At 40.2% G+C, this 22054-nt stretch overlaps 1 protein-coding gene and 1 long non-coding RNA gene across 13 annotated transcripts in view; one reads left to right on the top strand and one right to left on the bottom strand.

The window, feature by feature from the left end:
- The window catches only part of CLCN1 (chloride voltage-gated channel 1), a 59028-nt gene that overhangs the window by 33733 nt on the left and 3241 nt on the right, over positions 1-22054 (top strand). For 3 of the 12 annotated variants that reach the window (XM_015294039.4, XM_046944646.1, XM_425521.8), the window contains 15 exons: positions 2188-2266; positions 4151-4276; positions 6416-6500; positions 8657-8758; positions 9867-9951; positions 10398-10547; positions 14202-14271; positions 15803-15913; positions 16047-16260; positions 16836-16969; positions 17448-17674; positions 17792-17897; positions 19562-19644; positions 20339-20377; positions 21007-21111. In XM_015294039.4, coding sequence (XP_015149525.2) covers positions 2188-2266; positions 4151-4276; positions 6416-6500; positions 8657-8758; positions 9867-9951; positions 10398-10547; positions 14202-14271; positions 15803-15913; positions 16047-16260; positions 16836-16969; positions 17448-17674; positions 17792-17897; positions 19562-19644; positions 20339-20377; positions 21007-21111 — 1716 coding nt within the window. Of the gene's footprint in view, positions 1-2187; positions 2267-4150; positions 4277-6415; positions 6501-8656; positions 8759-9866; positions 9952-10397; positions 10548-14201; positions 14272-15802; positions 15914-16046; positions 16261-16835; positions 16970-17447; positions 17675-17791; positions 17898-19561; positions 19859-20338; positions 20378-21006; positions 21112-22054 lie in introns of those variants that run through there. The other 9 variants (XR_005840249.2, XM_015294034.4, XM_015294030.4 and 6 more) reach the window with 9 other exon arrangements.
- LOC124417615 lies at positions 162-8167 on the bottom strand. The gene is made up of 2 exons (XR_006939978.1): positions 8112-8167; positions 162-7704 (listed from the first exon to the last, which is right to left on the bottom strand). It is a non-coding gene; the product is annotated as an uncharacterized LOC124417615 (long non-coding RNA).

Raw genomic sequence — 22054 nt, 5'->3', positions numbered from 1 at the left:
TAAATGTCATCATCTAATGGCAGGAGATGATGACAAGAATGACCAGTAGTGATGAACAGGAATCTACTACATGTATGCTTCAGTATTGGACTGGATAACAAAAATACCAGTATGTAAAATTTTGCATTCCGCATGTAAAAGAGGTGTTGCAGGGCCAGGAAGACAGTTGGGAGGCAGGACTAGTGAGATATGAGGAGAGGTAGAGGGATCTGAGCTTGCTCAGCGTAAAGGAGAAAAAGCTAACAGATGTCTAGCTGGTGCCAACAGCCACCTAGGGGATTTTGGAGGAGATAAAGTCGGGCTTTTTCAGAGGGGCACAGTGGAAGAGGCAAGGACAGAGCTTGTGGCAAGGGAAATAGTAATTCTGTGTAAGTTGTTCCCCTCTCCCAAGGGTGGTTCAGTAATTGTATGGATGCTCAGGGGACCTGGAGAATCCCCACCCTTAGAAATGTTCAGGACTCACTTGGACAAGATCCTGAGCACCCTGCTCGAGCCTTGAAGGTAGTACAACTCTGAGCAGGGAACTGGAAAAGGAATACCTTCCAGGCTAAAACTTGCTGTGAGTCTGTGACAGCACTGTAGTATAAGAATGAATTGAAAGTTATTGTAATTTTTACGGACCTAGATGATTTCCTCTTATGGAATCACACCAAATTGCAGAATTTCATTCCCTGGACCTATGTCCAGGGAATCATTTGCAACTAAAATTTTTTGAGGTTGTTGCTGGTAAACACCACCCTGTGTATTTAGTGAGGATCCCTCAAAATGGGTTTGAAAAACCAAATTGGCCTTTTACAAGAAAAAGATGCCCAGCTCTGCTTTTTCTGAGTGCGCTGTGGTACTCTTTGTTTGTCTGCTTGTTTTAGTCTTTCTGGCTACTCCTAAGTTACACAGCATTGGCACTCTCACACACTCTGGGGGATGCCATATGCCATGGACTGTTCTCTGTGGGTGGTATGAGTAATACCATGTCGTGCTTGAATCTTGCCATCTTTTACTGTTCTTTACTGTTTCATCAGGCTTTTTGCACTTTCAAACAGCTCTACTTACCTCTTGCTATACTGCAGGCCATGTAACATGTACCCTTTGTTACAAGCTGTTAGTCACTGTCCTGATGGGGTATAACACAACCCTCACACTGTCCCAGACACTGAACTGAAATCCATCCCCATTCTGGACATGACTGTGTTTAAGGCCATAGGGGTATTAATAGGGCTCAAAGGTGACCTAAGGCAAATCTGTGAATGTTGAAGGACTCCTGTGGGTCAGAAAATAAACTATGGCTCTTTTTTGTTGGGCTGTGCAGCCATAGCCTTGACAAGCCTCTTCCTTGAGGCTCTATCAAATACTTTCTCAGGTAAGTAGGAATTCATTGCCTTTGCCCTTAGAATTCTCTCTGGCCACTCAGAATGCCAATGTTCGCCCTTTCTCAAAACTCAGCTCTCATGGAAGTCATAACAGACTGTTTCAGGAGCATATAACAGCAGAAGGTACCAAGTACACAACAATAAAGAACAACCATGTATTAAAACCCATCTGTTCCCTACGGCTCATCATCATTCTCAGGCATGTCAGGGCCTTCAACTGCTCTTCCAAGTTTTAGAGAGAGCAGAAGAAGACTCTCCCTCTCCCCATGTGCTCCAAAACTGTCTCAGTGATAGCATATAAACTTACAACTTTTGTGATTTAACCAGGAGAGCTCAATCCTTTAATAGGTGATCTATTACCCACTCACTCTCCAGCCACTGTCCATACCCTGTTCTGGATATACTTGTGCCTTGTGTATGCAAACTCAGAGAGTGTTTCTCTTTTGAAACACTCTGGCACATATGCAACCTGAAATTCCCTACCAAAGTAAAAGAGAGAGTGAAACACACACGTGTGCTCCATGCTCTGAAGAATCTCTCATGAAACATTCCTTCTGAAGTGACAGAAATGTGCGTGTTTCAATTAAAGATGAGATACTGCCTTCTCTTCATGTCTCGAATATTTGACTCCAAGTATATTCCTGTCTTGTACCACATAGAATCTGTCTTTGAATATTTTGCAGCCATCCAGAACGTAGATGATGTAAGATTAGTGACAGAGCTGGGTGACAGTATGTGGCCATACCTGCTAATTCTGTCACTCACTCACTGCTTTTTTTCTTTGTCCCTGTTTGTCTCTCTCTGTCTCTTCTACCAGTAGCAGCCATATTATTACACGGATGTCCTGACTGTGGGTTGTGCTGTGGGTGTTGGCTGCTGCTTTGGGACACCACTTGGAGGCAAGTGGCTGTTCTGTTTCCTTTTTCTCAGGTACCTAAATCATCTCCTGCCTAGTCCACTTCTCATTTCCCCATTTCCTGCACCCTATATTTGATCTGTCATGTACTTTAAACAAAGATGCTTGCCTTTAGTGTCACCAGTCTCCCAAACTCCTCTTACACAGCCTTTCTTTTACACGTGTCAGCTTTCCATAAAGCAAGAGGTAATGGCTCTTCTGAACAGTTGTTTCCAAATTGAGGGTGTACAGATCTCAGGAGGTCTGCAAAACAATCCACTACATTGTGGGAAGAAAATGCTGGAATATCTACTTATATTTTCTAGATTAAAAAAAAAAAAAAGAAAGAAATTAAGGCTTACCAGTATTCAGTGTACATGCTGTCACTGGTGGCTTCTCTTGGTCCATATGCCAGATGGCCACGTGTCACATGCAGTTTGTGAGGTGTCCTGGATGAAGGTTGGTTGTCCCATCACACAGACAGTTGCCCTCACTTGTTCACCTGCTTTCAGTGTACTGCAAGGTATTTCAGCCTATCCAGCTGAATGGGTAAAAGCGCAGACATTTCTACCATGTCTTCTGGTATTTGCTACATTCTGTTTCAGTAGTGAAATGCGTGAAGGAAAGACCTACCAGAGAAGATATATTCTCATCAGTAAATGGCTTCTTTCATAAAACCAATGTTTTTTTGAAAAGCAGTGCAATTGTAACCACTGATGGTACAGTATCATTGACTGGAAAAAGATTCTGGTGTATGTTTATAGTAGAAATAGCACAAGTGCATAAGAATCGTTGGCTGCATGGCTCAGAAGCAAGATATCATAGCAAAAAAGGGAGAGCCAGAAGTGCACAAAGTGCAACAGGATAACACTGATGTGGTTAATTTCATAAAAACCAAGATCTTAAGATAGTGGGATATTTACAATACTTTGTAAGAAGGTAGGGAATGACCATAAAAACCTTTTATACCACACAGACATCTACAGAGGTTATCTCATGGCAAAGGAATTAAAAAGAGTTTTCAAATTTAAAGATGAGTTGCATATTTTTCTTTTACAAAAAGGTGTTCTGAATTTCCTGATCTTTTCTATCATGACAAGAGGCTGGCAGAAATGTGCTACCCAGCAAACACACTCAAAAATACAAGCACGTAATCTGTCCCTGTAAGGTGAAAGTGCAATTTTAACACTGAGTGAGAAAGTACGTGCTTTTTCAGAGGGACGCTGTACTGGGGAGATTTGTGATTTTCTTGCTGAAAATGATGTGTGTCATTTGTAAAACCTCTCTCATCTGTACACATGAAAAACTTGGAAATAAGAGTTTTCCCACGCATTGAAAAACCTTCCAAAGGATAATTTTCAGTGGGTTTGGAATGCATTTATTAATTGTATTTTATCATATATGTGTTGATTTTTTTTTTTTACTTAGTAAGTGCAGCCAAGGTTACACTTCTCCCATTTCAGTCTTTGCAAGGGCTCTTTTTCAACTCTGATAGCCATTAAAACTAAGTATGGATATAAACTGAACTTACAACTGTGAGTTGCATAACTAAGCGTTAAACCATGATTTTCAAAAATAACAAATATTAATAATAATATTTTTAGTGAGAACAGTAATTTTTGTACAATTAATAAAATAAATCAATCTTTGCATTATCATATCATTTTTATTTTTGTGTATGCTTTATAATGTACCCCATATACTAGTACAGTATTGCACATACACAATTTATAAACAAATATACACAATCAAAAATATTTTACCAATGGGGGTACTCAATCAAAGACATTTTCAGACCACTGCTTTAGAAGACTATCTAGAAGTATTTCTTGTCCTTCTGTCATCACGCTTCTGATTTTAATTTTGCTCCTTTTCTAACTCTTTCTAGGGGTCCTTTTCAGCATTGAGGTCACTTCCACTTACTTTGCTGTGCGTAATTATTGGAGAGGTTTCTTTGCAGCTACCTTTAGTGCCTTCATTTTCCGAGTCCTTGCTGTTTGGAACAAGGATGCAGGTAAGCTAAAATCATTCCTATTGTCTTTGTACAGATGTTGTCTTTTTTTTTTTTCCTTCATTTTCCATTCTTTCTCAAAGCCCTCAGCTTTTAGGATGTTTGAGACTTCTGCCATGACATTGGACATCTAAGAGTAGAGAAGGAAAGAGGAAGGGAACCATCTTATATCACTAAATGTATAACACAACTTACCCCAGTGTGCTTGGAATATGACTGAAAAAAGGCTGTATATGAGTACCAATCAAGTAAGAAGGGTCCTGAGGTGGGATTTTTGTCTTTATTCAGCATAACGTCAGGACTGCAAATATAAACATATCCCACCACAAATTGGGTAATACATCTTGCAGTGCATGCAGTTCACTGGAAACACCACAGTCTGGTTTGGTTACCTCTTGACTAGATGCACACAGAACAAGCTGTAGTCTAGAAAACTGAGGTGATAAAATGATTAGGAGGCTGCAAAACAGGTGGGGTCTGACTGAAGGCCCCGGGGACTAAAAGCTCCAACTATGCTATCTTCAACTGTAACTCTGATAGAAACAAAAAACTGTCCCAACTGAAAGGAGTGAGGGCAACGTGTACAGGCAGAAATAGCACAGACCAAGTGTGTTCGAGAAATCAATTCAGATACTGCTGGAATGAGGTTTCAGTTGATATAGAAGGTTGCCATTCATATGTAAACTTCTTTCTTATAATCCCTTTATTCTGCATTCTTACACTTCTATTTATTTTACTGATCCGAGCTCCATGTGGGCTCTTCCATTTTAAAATTGCTATAATTTACTTTCTCTTGACATCCCAGAGTTGGATTTTATTGTGTTAGAACATTATTTGCCTTGAATATTCTTTTTGAATATAGAAAGTGATGACACTTTATACTCGGAATGTAAAAAGGAACTACATCTTTGCCTGCGAAACACTGCCTCATGTTATGGGTTATTCAACCATCAGATCTGTCATAAAAACATTTACCTCTCTTCTTGCCAGAGGAAAATAGAAGGCAAATGACAGGAGATAATCTCCAATCCTTCACTTTATCTACTGTAGGCCCCTGCTGATCTCTCAAATCATTTGAAATTAGCTTAATCCTGAAACATCTTAGCTAACCTGTCCTTCTTCAAAATCATCCAGGCAGCTTTTATACCAATATGAATGGCTCACTACATTCTGCTTCAGTGACTGTCTGGACTAAAATGTTCCATGATCCAATTATCTACGAAAAATGCAGGGTGCATAATTCTGAATTTGCTCTGTTTGTGTTGCCCGAATCCCTTATTAGAGAATTAGAAATTTCTGTTTAGACCGGTAATTCGTTATTTTACAGTCATACATCATGCCTGCTGTAACTTACCTTTCATGTCTTTTCTTGTTTCCTTCTGTTACAACAGTTACAATACTTTTCAGTCACTGTTCATGCAGCAGTTTTTCTCAGACCCCTCTCTGATATCTTCACAATCTCTAGTCTTGTCTGCTCTCAGCAGTTATGCACTTTGTAGGTAAAATAATGTCTTTGCACTAGTTTCCTGTGTGGATACTATTATCACTCAGTAACAGTGCCTTCTTGTAAGGTAGTTAATGTACTTGAAAGTGGATGGAGCTGCTTTCCTTCGTGCGCACTCTTCATATCTACCTGTAATGTTTATGTGGAACACCTAAACTATTGCAAATTCACACAGAGCACGTGAGCTAACTCTTCTGCTTAGGTGAGCATTTGCCATCTTACTGCAGAAAAACTTTGAGATAAAATTATCAGAGTTCCAAGCAGATGTAGGGATAGCGTGGATTGCATGGAGAGCATTACAATAATGCAGTATAGTACTGGTCAGTATCTCTAAATAAACAATGGATGGTAGAAGAAAAGAAAAAAGAAAAGTATGTACAAAGCTGGGATTGTAGGTGAAGATACGTACATACTCTGAAAACAAACCTATATCATCAAGAGTGCTAGGTTTGCAAGTGTTTAAAAATTGAGATTACTAAAATTAAAGCAGACTGCATATCTGTAATATTGTACATAATATGAAACCATACAATGGCACATATATAACTAGTTGACCTGTCTCTGCTTTCAGCTTTTATGGCATTTAACTTCTTACCTCATTATTCCCTTTCCTTTTCTAACTCTTTATTCTCTCACAGTTACCATCACAGCACTATTCAGAACTAACTTCCGCATGGATTTCCCCTTTGATCTGCAAGAGCTGCCAGCATTTGCTGTAATAGGGTAAGTTACCACAAACCTGGCTTCTTGCTCTACAAAAGATATCAACTAAGTTCTGTTGGTTCAACTAAACTCTCTTGCAAAACAGAGCAACAGCTCTTTTAGACATTTTGATTGTCTGTTGAGATTCTTCCTTCAGCAGTGCTGCCCATATAACACAATGAGTAAGGTTTCATGACCATGTGACCCTATTAGAAGAGTAGCATCTGCTTGGGAGAGATGATATGCTCCATTCTAAGAGAGATGAAGATATTTTTGTCAATATGATGGCTCTCTTCATAAGGAGAGCTTTAAGTTAGGAAGGAAAGGGCATGTAGAAAGTAACCAGAAGACCTGTGAGGCACTGACAGACAGGGCTACTGAACAACAGGCATAGGATGATGTAATTGTGAGGGATCATACTGTCATCAAAATAGGCTTTAAGTGGGCCCAGGATATAGTTGCCTTTCTGGGCTGCAGTCACATATTGCCATCTCATGTTGATGGAGCGTCCCTCTAGATGGCATGCCCTCCTTCCAGAATGTTGACCATACCACATATCTTGGTGCTGTTGGCAAACATGCTGAGCATGCACTAAATCCCAATATCCATGTTGCTGACAAAAATATTAAGACAATCCCTCTAATCATGAGCTAAAGGCATTCATTAGAACTTCCATGGTCTCCATAGCTTACCTCCATACACTCACATTTCTTTCACATGAAGTGCAACTCCACCTCCTATCCTGTCTTTCCAAAAGAGACTGTATGCATGCATTGTGGTCTTCCAGTCATATGATTGTTCCCACCAAGTTTCTGTGATTCCTATAACATCATAGTTCTCAGACTGGAGAACAGACATAGAGCACCAATTCCTCCTGTTGCCTAGACTACACGTGTTGGTATGCATGCTCCTGAGATGTATTGGCTTAGATTTCTTGTCTTTCAAGAGGCTAGGGAGCTCACTATTCTGATAGCTGCACTCATCTGCCCTGTTGCTCTGGGATATGTAGGTGTAGGACACTATCCCACCAATTTGGTACATTTAATTTTTATATAAGTATATAGTTTTGCTGACTCAGAGTTAAACTCCCTTACTTTTTACTATTTCCTGTTCTAACCTGGTGTCTAAGTTCTGGCAATATTTGTTTTTGACAAATTGCTCTTCTCTAGACCACACTGAAGTCTGCCAGTCTTATTTTTACAGAACTGGATACTGCTCCCATCACCTAAATATTTGAAGAGTTTAATAAAATTAGAGACTGCCAGAGAAACACAAGCTCTAATTAGTTCTCAATGCATCAATTCTGAGCAGAACTACTTACAGACCCTATATTCAACCAACTGTAGATGAGATAAAGCTATTATCACACTGTATTGCCTACAGTCATGGTTCATTTCTTCACTGATACACTGCATGTATGCATACATATCTGTGTATGTGAGTATCTGTGCAAGGCATCTTTGGAAGCCTTTGTAGGTCAGGGCACATGTATAGTCAACACATATACAGAATGGTGTTGTATAATCAACAAGGATACAGAATAGCGTGGTCAGATTAGTATCCACAGATGGTAAAGCTAGAAAGATTATTGTGTTGGAAAGGGATAATCTGAAACAAATGGAAAGTGCTCACCTGCATTGAAGCCGCACAAGAAAACTGCAAGAGAAGCTACCTCCAGAAAGAGATCCTTCCCTAGTAGCTGTCAGCCCCTAAATGGGGTCTAGGAGAGGTGCAGCCAGGCTCCACCCCTTCCGGTTATGCAGGAGAATTGCCTTCACCTGTGCTCAGTAGCTGACTCAGTGCTTGCCTTAGGTGATCAATCAGAGGTTCAGGCCATGATTCAACAGTTTCCATACAGCACAGAAAAGAGAAGGAGAGGATCAGGTAGAAATAAGGTGCAACCACACTGCATTTTGGAAGTAGACATCACATCCTGACATGAAATTTCCATCTATAAGCAAGAGAAAATTTAAGCGTAAAATGGCAGTGTGTGATAAAGAGGTACAAAACCATCTCTCCCTTTTCATCAAGGAGTCATTGTCTTCAGTTGAGTTGCTGCATGTTGTTAAATTAAAAGACATCATAATAACCGTAGATGAAGAATGCTTGGGTTTTGGTTGGCGGTTTGTATGTTTTCAATGGTTTGGTATGATTTTATTTCATTTCCACTATTTTAGGATATGTTCAGGATTCCTTGGAGCATTTTTTGTTTATCTCAATCGCCAAGTGGTCCTGTGCATCCGGCGTCTTACAGCTCTAAGCCAATTCCTCACCAAACAGTGAGCGTCTTTGAATATTTTCTCCTTACCAACTAGGTTTTGATACCCTACTGATAATAGATAGTAACAAATACTTTCTAGAAGCTAGTAGAACTATTTCAATTATGAAATTGTAAAAATGGGAAAAACTGAATTTATATCAGAGAAACATATCTGCAAATATCAATATAATATATTCTGAGATGGATTTTCTTCTAGACTGGCCCCAATAGTTTCAAATGGCATCTCGATTTAGAAAGAATTCTGTAATATTTATTAAGAGAAGAAAGGAAAATATTGATTGGGCAGGAAATGTTCTTAACTAGAAAATGATTGGTCATACTTCTGGAGAGGCACTGGGTTCTCCTTTTTTAGAATCTATAAAAGAAACAAATGACATTGCTTATATTTTAAGAAACAGAAAACAACTGAAATATAACTGCATCTTTAACATCTAAAATATTTTTTTTAATCTAAATGGAGACAAATACGTAAAGAATGTACTGCAGTATTGAAATTGCTGTATATTCAAGAACCAAAAGCTGAAACTGATAGTAATCAAAAGGTGTGAACTGCAGCATGGAAGAGAAATACAAAATAAAGTAAGACTTAGCAATAAAGATTTTACTGACAACTTCCCAAAAAAATGTGGACAGAAATTCAATGGAAAATAAGGCAATATTTTCCCTTAAGTATTAATGCAACTAAGGATGCATGCAGAAATGTATGGCAGGGAGGAGAACCACCCTAGGACTGGATAAATTGCATGGAGGATGAAGAACAAGATTAAAATAATCGTAACAACTGGAGGAGAGGCTGGCTTTTGACAGTGGGTCACCACACAGTTGTAAATACACACTGCCTCTGTGTAGTCAAGACTGTGCATTTTGTACATCCCTTCCTCCCCCCATTATATTAATTCTGATGGAAAAAATGGTTTGCTGCCTGCTGAACTCTCTATGAGTCATGATGGTCAGTGGAGCAGGGCATTAAATAGTCAGTTACACGACTCCAAAACATGGATACGGATGCAGCAGAGAGCTTGCACAGAAATAGCATTTATATTCCTGAAATGATATTGCTACAAGAATATGAGATTATGTTTTAACAGACTTTTCTTTCTTTTCAGCTTCCTCATATACCCCGGGTTCATAACCTTCTTTATAGCATCTGTGACGTTCCCTCCAGGGTTTGGGCAGTTCATGGCAGGAGAGGTGAGAGTGGGATGTGCATTTTGAATTATTTCTAATCCTGTAGAGCAATCTCCCCTCCTCCTGCTCCCCAATAACTTTACATCTTGGGAAGAAGAGAGATTTGAGAAGAGTTTAATCTGAAGGACTGTACTGTGAGACGTGATTTCTGATATCCCCTTCATATAATACTCAAAACAGCTCCACTTTTCTAAGCAAGTAATTTAGGAAGATGTGTAAAAGTAATTGTCCTTTCACCAGTTCAGGTAAAATCACACGTCTCTTCCTGAAAATCAAAATGTGAATTAAGTCTTGTAATGATGAATTTTTTAAGTAAAATTCTCCCCAGCTTCCTTGGAACAGAAGTAGAATATTTAATCTGTCTAATTTGATGCTTGATCCCTGTTTGTTGTTTGTTTGTTTTGTTTTTTGGGTGGGTTTTTTTTTTTTTTTTTTTTTTTGCTCTGCAGTTGATGCCACGGGAAGCCATCAGCTCTCTCTTTGATAACTACACCTGGGCAAAATACACAGGAGATCCTCAGATCCTAGGGAAATCTGCTGCCTGGATCCACCCCAAAGTCAGTGTCTTCATCATCATCCTACTTTTCTTTCTCATGAAGGTATGAAGATCAGCTCACTGTAACCCTTTTCCACTCAGATTGAGTTCTCCTGGTCCTTTGTTAAAAATTTATCTGCCTAAGAGAAGTTGCTAGGTATTGAATAAAATACTACTACTGGAATGGGGTCTTATATCTTTTGATGTAATTTTTGCCTATATTGAATACAAGATTTGCAATTTTATTAGGGAATAATTTCCTGGTCTTAATACATTTACTCCTTCAGTGTTCTGTAGTTAATCTTCCTTATACATCCCACTGAATGACTTTCAGGAGCCGCTGTTTAGTGGCTGGTAGTAAAGACTACATCAGAACAAGTCTCTCAAGGTCTGAGAAAATAAGTAATTGAGTATAAAGCTCTCAGATAATTTATATTTGGCCTAAACAAAGTCTGTTGCTGTCTACTTGATATCTGGAAGAAGTAGACATGATAATGTTCAAAATATAATTACCAGGAAAGGTTTCTGGGAGGCAAGGAGTGTAAAAATAGCAGAAATGCTGATTTATTTTTTCTTAAGAACAAGAAGAGCTGAAGCCACCTTGAAATATAAGTTGAACATTTCAATAGATCAAAAATAGGCATTAATGATTGATGCAGCTGATTCCATCTAACATAAAACATTTTATCAAATTGCATCTGAAGGTTATCGTTCTGTAGTAATTCTGATTACAGTGTACCAACCAGATAGGATCTCACTGAATAAAAGAAGGGGTGGACTACACAAAGCATCTTTCTTGAGTCCCATCTGTTCTCCTTTAAGACTTGTATTCTCAAAAACTGAATTCATTGGCTTTGTCCCACTAGCTTAGGGAATGAGTATCCAACTCATTCCCTAAGCTAGTGTTTTGGCTTGCCTGGGCTGCACTGAGTGAAGAGGAGTAGTCTTGGGCTGTGCACAAAATATATAGTATAGTTAATGTATGTAACTAACAGAACTTACTTTATTTTTAATTACAAAATAGAAAGAAGAGAGTAGTAAAACTATAAAACTAGTGGGATATTTGACCTTTGTTTTGTGAAACTAATGCATGAGTCTGGTTCAGTGGAACTGGTTGCAGTTTTTACTGAGTTCTTAAGGTGTTCATCAAAGATTTTCATGAAATTTTACTCCTCCTGCACTTTATCCTTGAAAAGAGTTGTTCACATCTGTATGTACTTGCGGAAATTGATGACATGAACAAGACATGACTGTGTAGTGAGAGGCAGGTCTAGTAGAGAGACATGACCAAATTTTTGAGTTGAATATCTGATTGGAACTCTATACATTCCACTTGAAAATTTCCAGGTAATGTATTTACATCAACTGAAAACTGAGTCAAAAATATACCAAGAAAAAAATGTGTTGTTTTTTTTCTGCAACCTTGAAAACTATTCTCAAATTCCAGTATCAAAATGGAAAGCAAGGCTGCATATTTTTTGCTGCTCACAGGACTGTTCAACCAATGTATAAAATGCATAAAATTATTTGCCATAAATCTAGTTGGCACTGCATTGCACCCTCCCTATGTTCTAGTTTCAGCCCAGACAGTCCTAATCACACATCAGTGTTTGCTTGTTGTTGAGCAGCAGGTGGTCATCTGAGGCTGGGACAGGCTGCTTAGAAGGGAACAGCCCCTGCCATGATGGCACAGGACAAGGGGCAACCACAGGATGGGCTGGACCAGGCCATGTGTGGGCCATGGGCTCTGGGTTGGAGGTGCCTGGCTTAAGGTTTTCTCAAATCACTACATAACTGCTCCAAGTAGTTCATTTTTTATACATTCACATTTGGGATGCACACATTAAAAAGTAGCTGCAGCTTTGACTCTAGAAAAAGACTTGGCTTTATTCTCCAATGCATTATACTCCTAATTCTTATTTGTATTTGGTCTGGGTTTGGCAAGATAAAGTTCAAGTGGCGGTATTCTATCTATGCCGTTTGGTGGCTTCTGTAGCCATCCAGGAACCTCTTCATTGAAGTATTCAAATGGCATATGTGAAGAACAACAGCTAGTAACAAGCTGATGGTCCAAACCGTCCTCCCTGCATATTCCTCTGCCATGAGCTGAGAGATGCTGTTATGCTCGTTCTTTGCTACCTTTGTGGAAGGCTTTGTGACATGATAGCCTGTATACTAGTTTCTTTTTCCTTTTATGCCAACCAGTCTTTGAGAATAACAGCAAAAAATTTGCCTTAGGTGGATTTCTTCAAATTGACTGTCTAGAGATTAATACCTCATCTGTTCACAGCTACTGCATTGTCTGCATAGGCATCACCTCATCAAGGGTGGACCTTGAACAGGAATGATTTGCCTACTCTGAGGAAAACATGGCTTTCTGTTCTTTAGGAGAAACCTGGAAGTATTGCTCTTCATGTACTGAACTGTTCTTGCCTTTCTCCTACAGAAGAAACTGCTGCAAGGGAATTGACAGTACATTTCTTTGTACAAGCTCTTGAAATAGCAACATCCTTAGTGGATTCTTCAGCTATGGAAATTTCTTGGCCTTTTGCCTAAGAAAAGCCAAACTTACTGGCATTCATGGTGTTTGTAAGATTAGGCTGTTGCCTCCAGAAGATTGGACTAAGTCGGTATTTGGATATGCGTCAGCACTACTTAGCAGCCAAGAGGGCAAATCACACTTTGGGGTGCATTTAACATACCATAAGTCAGCTGGTCGAGACAGTTCATTATCCCACTGAATTTAACATTGGTTTGGCCCCACCTTGAATATTGTGCATAGTTTTGGGCTCCACAATGTAAAAAGGATATTAAGATAGTTGAATGTTTACACGGGAGGGCAGCCAAGCTGGTAGCAGGTCTGAAAGGCATGCCCTGTGAAGAGGGGCTGAGAGTACATTGGGCTGCCCAATCTGGAAAAGGCCAAGAGGCAATCTCATTGCTCTCTGCAGCTTCCTGATGAGTGGAAGTAGAGGGAGGTGCTGGGCTCTGCTCCTGAGTGACAGTGAGAGAATGCAAGGGAACAGCACAAACCTGCACCAGTGGAGGTTCAGATGGACATTAGGAAAAATTTCTTTACTGTGAGAGTGGTCAAACACTGGAACAGGCTGGACACAAGCTATAATAAGGGAAACCTATAGCAGATGGATTTCAGGAAAAAATTCTCCCTTGAGTTTGGCTTCCCAGAAACTTCCCAGAAAAGCTGGGGAATCTCCACCTGTCAAGATGTTCAGAATTTACCTGGGCGGGGCCCCAGGAAAGCTAATCTAACTTAGACATTAACTCTTTTGGAAGCAGGGAGTTGAGTGAGAGATCTCCAGAGTTCCCTTTACAGTAGAACTTTTTTGAGTCTATGAAATTTTGATAATCTTGTTCTATAAAATTATTAATAAAAGTAAAAAAGCTGTTCCAAACAGTGGGAAATCTTATCATCGGAAGTCCAAGGCAAAGGTGTCCTCATGTTCCTTCTCTTGGTGATTTAGCTTCCCTGACAACATAGCAGTCACTCAGAGGTCTTCTGCTTCAGTGCTGGTATGATGCCAGAGTTCCTCTAACTCCCCTTCACACCTCACAGCCCCTTAGCCCTTCACCTCCCAGCTGAACTGCCATATCCCTCAGATTGTATCTCCTTATGGATTTACATGTTGGTCAGTGGAGTGGGGCTGCAGGAAATGCTATTGCTGCTCACTAACAACTGCACCGTCTGCCTCTGTTTTAGTTCTGGATGTCTGTCATCGCTACCACGATGCCAATCCCCTGTGGAGGCTTCATGCCTGTTTTTGTTCTGGGTGAGTTTGAATTTTATGTTGCAACGTATGGGTCTGACAGGTAGAAAGCACAAGAGACGGTGTGTATGCACCTGGTACGCTTCTTCAAGAGGATAGGGAGTCTAGTTATCACTTGATGCCTATGACAGTCTTGGTCAACAATTCTTACACCATTCTCTGAGCCTCTGCTTTTGTTCATGCTCTCATATCCAAACGCTGAGGACATCTTTATCATTTTACAGAAGAAAAGCCAACCTGTGGAAAGTCACACTGAGTCATGGTCTTCTCATTTCTCTGACTCTCCACCTACAGAGAAACTCATACTACAGCTAGCAATAGTTGCTCCTTTCACTCCCGAAGGCGAGTGAGAAGTCACAACCTCAAAACTAGTACCTGTAATGCCACTTCTTTGACAGGAATGTGGTGACATATGGGAATTTATTGTTTTTCAAGTTGTTTACAAGCTCATGAAGTTCAGCATTAAGTATCCACAGCCCTTAAATTAAATGAAGTGTGTTGAAGTGTGCTTACAACCTCTGGGTTCTGGAAGGCAACAACTGAACCTGAATGAGTAGTATGCCCTTGCAGTAATGAAGGCTAATATCCAACAAAGCTGTATTAGTAAAAGCCCAGCCAGCGAGGCAAAGGAACAGGTTATTTTGGAGCAACCAGCATTCTGGAAACAATTCTCAAATACTATCTTGAGTCCACCCACGCACGAAATGTAACAAAGTGCAGTGAATCTAGCGAAGGGCCACTGAGATTGTTGGGGAGCACAAAACAAACAAGGAAAACCCGGAGAAATTGGGCTTGTTCAGTCTGCAGAAGAGAAGATCAAGAGGAGATCTAACTGTAGGCTTCACCATCTAATGTAGCAAGGTATAAAGAGAATAGAAAGAGTGTTCTTGCTTCTCTCCTTCTAGTAAAGGAGAAGCAAAAATCACATGTTGCAACATGGGAAATTCTGATTGACATGGGGAAAAAATTGTTTCCCTGGTAAAGATTCCCTGAAAGAGGATGGAGAATCTCCATCACTGGAGACTTTTAAAGCAGGTTTGGTCAAGGCCCTAGGTGACTCGATCTTACTTTGAAATTAGCCATGTTGTGAACAGGGCTCAGACCAAAGACCTCCAAATGTCTTGTCCCATCCAAACTTTTCTGTAAGCCTAACGCTTTAGTATATTGGCCATTCATAGAGTGAGTGCATGTCAATCCTGAACTGTGATCTGGACTGACATGACACAAAATGTTCTGTCTGTTAAAAGATAATTATTCCTGTCTGGGAATCATAAATACCTTCGTGCCTGGTGTGTCTAAGTGGAAGAAGGAGGGTTCAACTGTATTTACATATCTTAGTACATTTTTTTCCTCTTGGAGTTTAACTTTTGCATTTTGTAACTGAAAGCTATTCTTCAGTCCTGGTGTCATTTTTATGTAAGTTTTGATTTTGCTTCTGTTAGAAATCACCCCAGTGTTTACTCAGCATAGCTGCACAGCACAGACTGTATGGTCCTTAGCTGTTAATTCCATAATTGCTGGTGATATTTTCCAGGTGCTGCATTTGGACGTCTTATTGGAGAAATCATGGCATCTCTCTTTCCAGATGGGATCCTCTTTGATGGTATTGTTTACAAAATCTTACCTGGAGGGTATGCTGTCATTGGTGAGTCTTCATGTCTTCCTCTTTCTCCACCCAGTCCCATCCCCAAAACTTTCCTGGCTGACATGATATTCTGTTTCTATATGACAGTCTTTCCTCTTCTCTCCCAATATCTTTTCCACCCTATCTCGGAAAGGTGCAGCAGCTCTGACAGGAGCAGTGAGCCACACTGTGTCCACTGCGGTGATCTGCTTTGAGCTGACAGGTCAAATTTCCCACATCCTGCCCATGATGGTAGCTGTCATTCTTGCCAACATGGTGGCCCAGAGTCTACAACCCAGCCTCTATGATAGCATCATCCAGGTGAAGAAGTTGCCCTACCTGCCAGATCTGGGCTGGAATCATATAAGGTACAGCAGTAAAGCAGAGATGGAGGTGGGGAGAATGAGACCATGGGAGAAAAAAAGGTCATGAAAAGCAGGCAGAACTACAAAGAAAATAAAAATGCAGAATAGATCTGGGCTGAGAAGAAAAAAAAAAAGAGGTGGAATAGAAATAAGGTTCATCCACAGAAAGCACAAGTTTGAATCATCTGCAATATTACTGAATTTCTGTAAATATTACCAATTTGCTTCAGTTTTGAAGTCTTGGACATTTGGATTTTTTTTTTCTAAAAATGTTTGAAACATTTTATTTGGAAACTGCCTAAAAAAGTATAAAATCAGCTATTCACATACATGTCTCCATATAGAATGTATTTATCAAACATGTATGTGTATGTGCAGGTATATATATGTATTTTTATCATGGAAGGTAACGGAGTGAAATAGAACTGTAATGAAAATCCATGTTGATACTGCTGCGAAGTCCTCCTTGGCTACTCTTAAAGAAGATGAATTAGCATCTCTATAGGGAACACACTGAGGAACTTACCTGCTGTACATTTTTAACGTTATAACTCTTCAACTTGTCCATAAATTCACAGCAAATACAATATCTTTGTTGAAGATATTATGGTCCAAGATGTGAAATTTGTCTCCTCCAACTGTAAATATCGAGACTTGCAAACTCTGCTCCAAAGCACCACTGTTAAGACTTTGCCTTTGGTGGACTCACCAGGTAAGCAACTGGTCTTTCCTGAAGACAGTCTCAGCTCAGTCAAAGAAGCTCAAATTACACACTTTGAAGAAGGTAGTGTGACCCACTATATAACATGAATCATAAAAAACCTTCCACTATGGATCATGTATGAGATAAGATTGTTTCAGCTTTAGCAGACAGGTAAGATGGAGAATAAGAGAAGTAGATACAGTGTGTAAGAGATATGTGGTAATTTTGCCAAAAGGGAGGGATCTTATATGAGTAAAGAGCCAGTTTCTGTTGTTCTCAGGAGTGGTACAAATCAGGGATGGTTAGCTTCCCCCAGCCCCAAAGAATATTAGCAGCAATTAGCAGGGCTGGTTAATGCCTCTTTTATAGCTCGTGATAGTGCTGCTTAGAGCATTTTGAAGAATTTAAAAGGAGGAGAGGGCAATGTGTGGCAAGTAACATTCGAAACCATGAGGGGACTTAATAGTTTCTCTACTCTGTTATGCAGAGACCATGATCCTTCTGGGGTCTGTAGAGCGATCCGAACTGCAGGCACTCCTCCAGAAACACATCAGCCCAGAACGGCGACGGTGCCTCAACAGACAAATGCAGCAGAAGCTGGCTGAGGCACCTTATGATGGACACAGCAAGGGATCAGGAGCAACCCTGCCAAAGCTGAACCGTGAATCTTTCGTTTATGTTGATGAAGATGATGATACAGATGAGAAGGCAGAGGTGAGGGAGAAGAAAAGAGGCTGCATTATAGACAGCTTAAGAAGCAGTAAGACGTTTGGAATGGCTGAGAAAGAAATGACATGGGGTGGACCTTATTTTCTCTCCTTTCCATAACAGCAGCCTCAGCCACCAAGCCCCTCCCCTAGTCACCCAGAGGAGCCCAATGGCCCGACAAATCCTCTTAAACAAACACCTGATATTTTGGAGCCACAGCAATTCTCAGGTATGATAACTTCTGGCATGCCCCAATCACACCTTACTTAGATTATGGAAGATTTGAAGCTTACTATATGTACATGTCTGTGCAAGGTGCTGGCTTCTCAGTTGTGGGGAAGGAATTGTTCTGTCAGCTTTCTCTCCTTTCCTTGTATTGGTATTGTGGTACCTCACAACAATTACCTGAAATTATCTTCTTTTTGTGATCCTCTAGAGAGCACAGCAAAAGTAGGCCCACTCAGGCAGCCCTCTCTCTGTCAGTATTCCCAATTCCAATGTTTGCAAAAATGTCTCCTTTGACTTTTTCTGAAGGTTCTGCATGTGAAGGTCCTGTCACTTTCCTCCTTCACCTTGTGAATTATTCTGAGAAGTCTGAGAGCTGAACAGATGTACTTATTTTTGGAGTTGCTTGGCCGTTTCCAAAGCTGAACAACTTCTTCCTTGGATGCGCATCTCTTGGTTTCAGCTTATTTAATATGAAGAACAAATACTGCTTTATTGTGTTCTTTTTGTGCTGCTCTACTTTCATTAGCTTTGTTCTCAAGACTGTGTTTGTATCTCATTTCTGATTCCTATATCGGGTATACTTGATACAGGATGATTTAGTTGGTTTTTGTTTGGTTGTTTTTTTTTTCCTTTGTGTGCCTTGAAATATACAGACAGTGAGTTAGCACAGTGGTACAGCCAAATCTTGAGAATTAATGCAGAGGACGTGGTTCTGGCTCATGTTTTTAGGTACCCAAATGTTAACATGTAATATAACCTATAGCACATCCTGGATCCTTAACACCACTTGCTTATGACTAAACCTTTACAGCATAGAAAAATCCACTTTATGCTATGCTACTAGGGCAGTGGAATGGTGGAATAACCATTCACTTTCCTTACTAAATCAAAAAAATAATTACATCAAAACAAGGATATTGTGTGAGACACTTTAAGTGAAGTTAGTGCTAAATGATCAAGGAGTCACAAAAGGAAATGGAGGAGGGATGAATTCATGAGGCTTTCCCTTCCATAATTTTTAGTTTGGCTCCCAGCTGTCATAGTTTCTGACCAGTCTGAACAGCCTTGTTCACAACAGCACCAAACCCTATACTTTTCCATTTGCTAATTTCTGACTGCCCTGCCTAGAATAATTCTGCAGTCATTTTCACTCCCACCGTTACACTGTTGGCTCAGCCCATGGACTTCTCACTCCCTCTTAACTGTCAATTCTGGCTTATTGGTATGCTTTGATTTGAAGTCATTTTCAAATTTCCTTTCCATACTCATCCTTTAAATCAGATTCTCCTTATGTATTGCAGAAACCCTTACTTACAGCAGTTTCTTTCTTGTATCATATTGTTTGCTGTCCTAATAGTCTTGCTTCTGTTTTTCTCCTCAGGGACACTGATCTATTAACATCATCTGTGTGGGCTATTTTGTAATGTTTTCTTTCTTTTCCTTCAGGAAAAGATATTGCATGGAAATATTTATCCTGGCCTGTCCTAGCCGTCATCTTACAAACTGACTGCTGAACTGTGGCTGGCTAAACCCTGTCATGTACAGTATAACATGTCCCTCATATTATTTTCTAGCCTGCCTTGGGCAAGAAGAAGAGCATGGAGCTTTGTATTTTTGTCACTCATTCATTCTTGTCTCTTATCCACATCTTTTTTCCTTTTTCAGAGAGTTTCCGGAATTTGAGGCAACTGTTCCAGCAGCTCTTGTGCCCTTACAGCCGTCGACCTGAAACACAGAGTGCTGTCCAGGTTAGGGATACAGAAAGCCTAGCAGTAGCCTGGAGAGAGAAGGGATGTGATGGAAATAGAGCCTACTACCCAGAGCCTTTCAGCATCTGGCCAAATGATGGACATACTTATGGTCATGAACTCCGACAGTGTCAGTGGGGAACTCCCTCCAAGGAGAAAGGATGTGATTACTGTGAAGGAGTGTACATCTTGCTCATGAGCCATTTGTGCTCAGGTATCAAGGCTACCATCATGATTGAGTCTGGGCCTCTTTTTTTTTTCCCAGCAAATAACATCATTTCCACTAGCTTGAAACAAAGTGCAAGTCTAGTTCATTTGGCACTATTTTTGGCTAACTAAAAACGAAAAAAAGCTTTTGTCTTATGCTACATGAGATGCCCTTGGGCACTGGGTTGGTGGATATCATACTGAGTCTATGAAAGATCCATCTGTTCTAGGATGGTAATTGGGCCCCATGTGAAAGCGTTTAAAGCAGTACTAGATGACCCTGTTTAGGCAGCTGACGTAGCCCATCTTTTTTGGTAAGGAAAGGAAATTAAGTACAGAGTGTACCTTTCGATGTATTTGTATGAAGAAAATCTAATAACTTAGTAATATACTAACTGAAATAAAAAGGGGACCACAAGGTGTAAGCAGGTTATGCACATCTCTCCTTTCTGTACTCTGTGAAACCGAACAGTGTTTTCTTCTACAGGAGCCAGTGGAAGTCATTGAGACAATGACACCAGAAGAGGTAAGACTGAAAGGAAAGTAAGTCAAGTGAGTGTTTCTTTTGCCCATTCTTTATCATTTGCAGTTCTTCCTGAACTCTTAGAACAACAGTAATTGCCACATAAAGCCATAGATAAACCCATTTTCTTCTTAGATTTGTACAGCAGGCAAGTCTCACCCATTAAGAGATTTTTTCTGCTAGATGTAATGAGTAAGGCATTGAGTAATCTCATCTAGCTTTGAAATCAGCCCTGCTGTGAGCAGGATGTTAAATTAGAGGCCTTTGCTGGTCTTTTCTCACCTAAAGCTATGGGTCTATGTTGTTCCTTCATTCTTTGGAACTATTATCTTGTAAAGGCAAGGGGAGGGTGCACTCAGGAAGAAAGCTAAGATGTTCACTCCCTCTTTAAGCAGGAAGGAGCAAAACTTCCCCTCCCAGAAAACCTCAGAGGTACTGGAATTGATCTCTTCACACAGGGACTTAATATCTTCTAAGAATAGGAAACCTGAAGGAGGTGATATAGTATGCAAGGCAGGTGGATAATCTACATTGGATGGATGAATGAATTAATGGGAGAATGGGCATAGTTTGGATACATAACCAGCAGCACTACTGATTACTGTAAGACTGGTTCTCCTTTCCTCTGTCAGATAGATGCTTGGGAACAGGAGGAGCTGGAAAAGGATGTGTGCTTTGAATGCTGCCGCATAGACCCTTCCCCTTTCCAATTGGTGGAGAGAACCTCCCTGCACAAGGTGGGTGGGTGCAGACATCTCTCTGAGGCATACTGTTTTTGTCCACCATATCTATCATTAAGTATCATCTATGATAGGTCTTCTTTTCTTCACCTACAATTGACTCACATTGTCCTCATCCAATTATAATTATCAACAGCAATTTTCATGTCCAAATACAGGAGTAATTTTGTTTCTGTATCTTTCTGCATCTATTTCCAGTCTCCTGGAAAAAGAAAGTCTAGAGGTTAAGATGTTTAAATGCATTTGATAAAATAGCTTTTGGACGCACATAGGACTTTCCAGCCACTGCATCAACAGAAGCAGTATATGCAATGCTGCCTGGGGGCATTACCTGGAGATACACACTGCTTTGTTGGTGCACAGCACTGGAATGACTACTCCTGGATTCCTCAAGGTGCTTCTGTCAGCGTGTAGAGTATTTTTCAGTATGTGAGAAAAGTTGCTTCAAAGCAGTCTATCTCATAAGGTTGGTCTTCACTGACCTGACGAACAAGGAAAGAGGAAGCTAGATCATACTGGTGACCAGTGAGTGATAGGACTCAAGGAAATAGCATGAAGTTGTATCAGGGGAGGTTCAGATTAGATATTAGGAAAAGAAATCATATTTCTTCAATAAGAGAGTGATCAGACTCTGGAACAGACTACCCACAGTAGTGACTGTGGCCCCAAGCTGCCTGAGCTCAAGGAGCATTTGGACAGTGCTCTCAAACATAGGGTTTGAATGTTGGCTGGTACCATGTAGAGACAGGAGTTGGATTCAGTTATCCTTGTTGGTACCTTCTAACTTGGGATTTTCTACGACATGACTTCCAGAGTTAATGTAGGAAAAAGCTGAGGAAAAAGCAAACACTATACAGGTATATCAGGAGTAACGGAGGATTGGAGTTTCATTAAATGGAAAGGAAAATTGGCCTACTGAAGCAAAAGCACACAGTGCAAG

The sequence above is a fragment of the Gallus gallus genome, chromosome 1 (assembly GCF_016699485.2).
Source record: "Gallus gallus isolate bGalGal1 chromosome 1, bGalGal1.mat.broiler.GRCg7b, whole genome shotgun sequence".
Lineage (NCBI taxonomy): Eukaryota > Metazoa > Chordata > Aves > Galliformes > Phasianidae > Gallus > Gallus gallus.
This window is presented reverse-complemented; position numbering and strand designations above follow the sequence as displayed.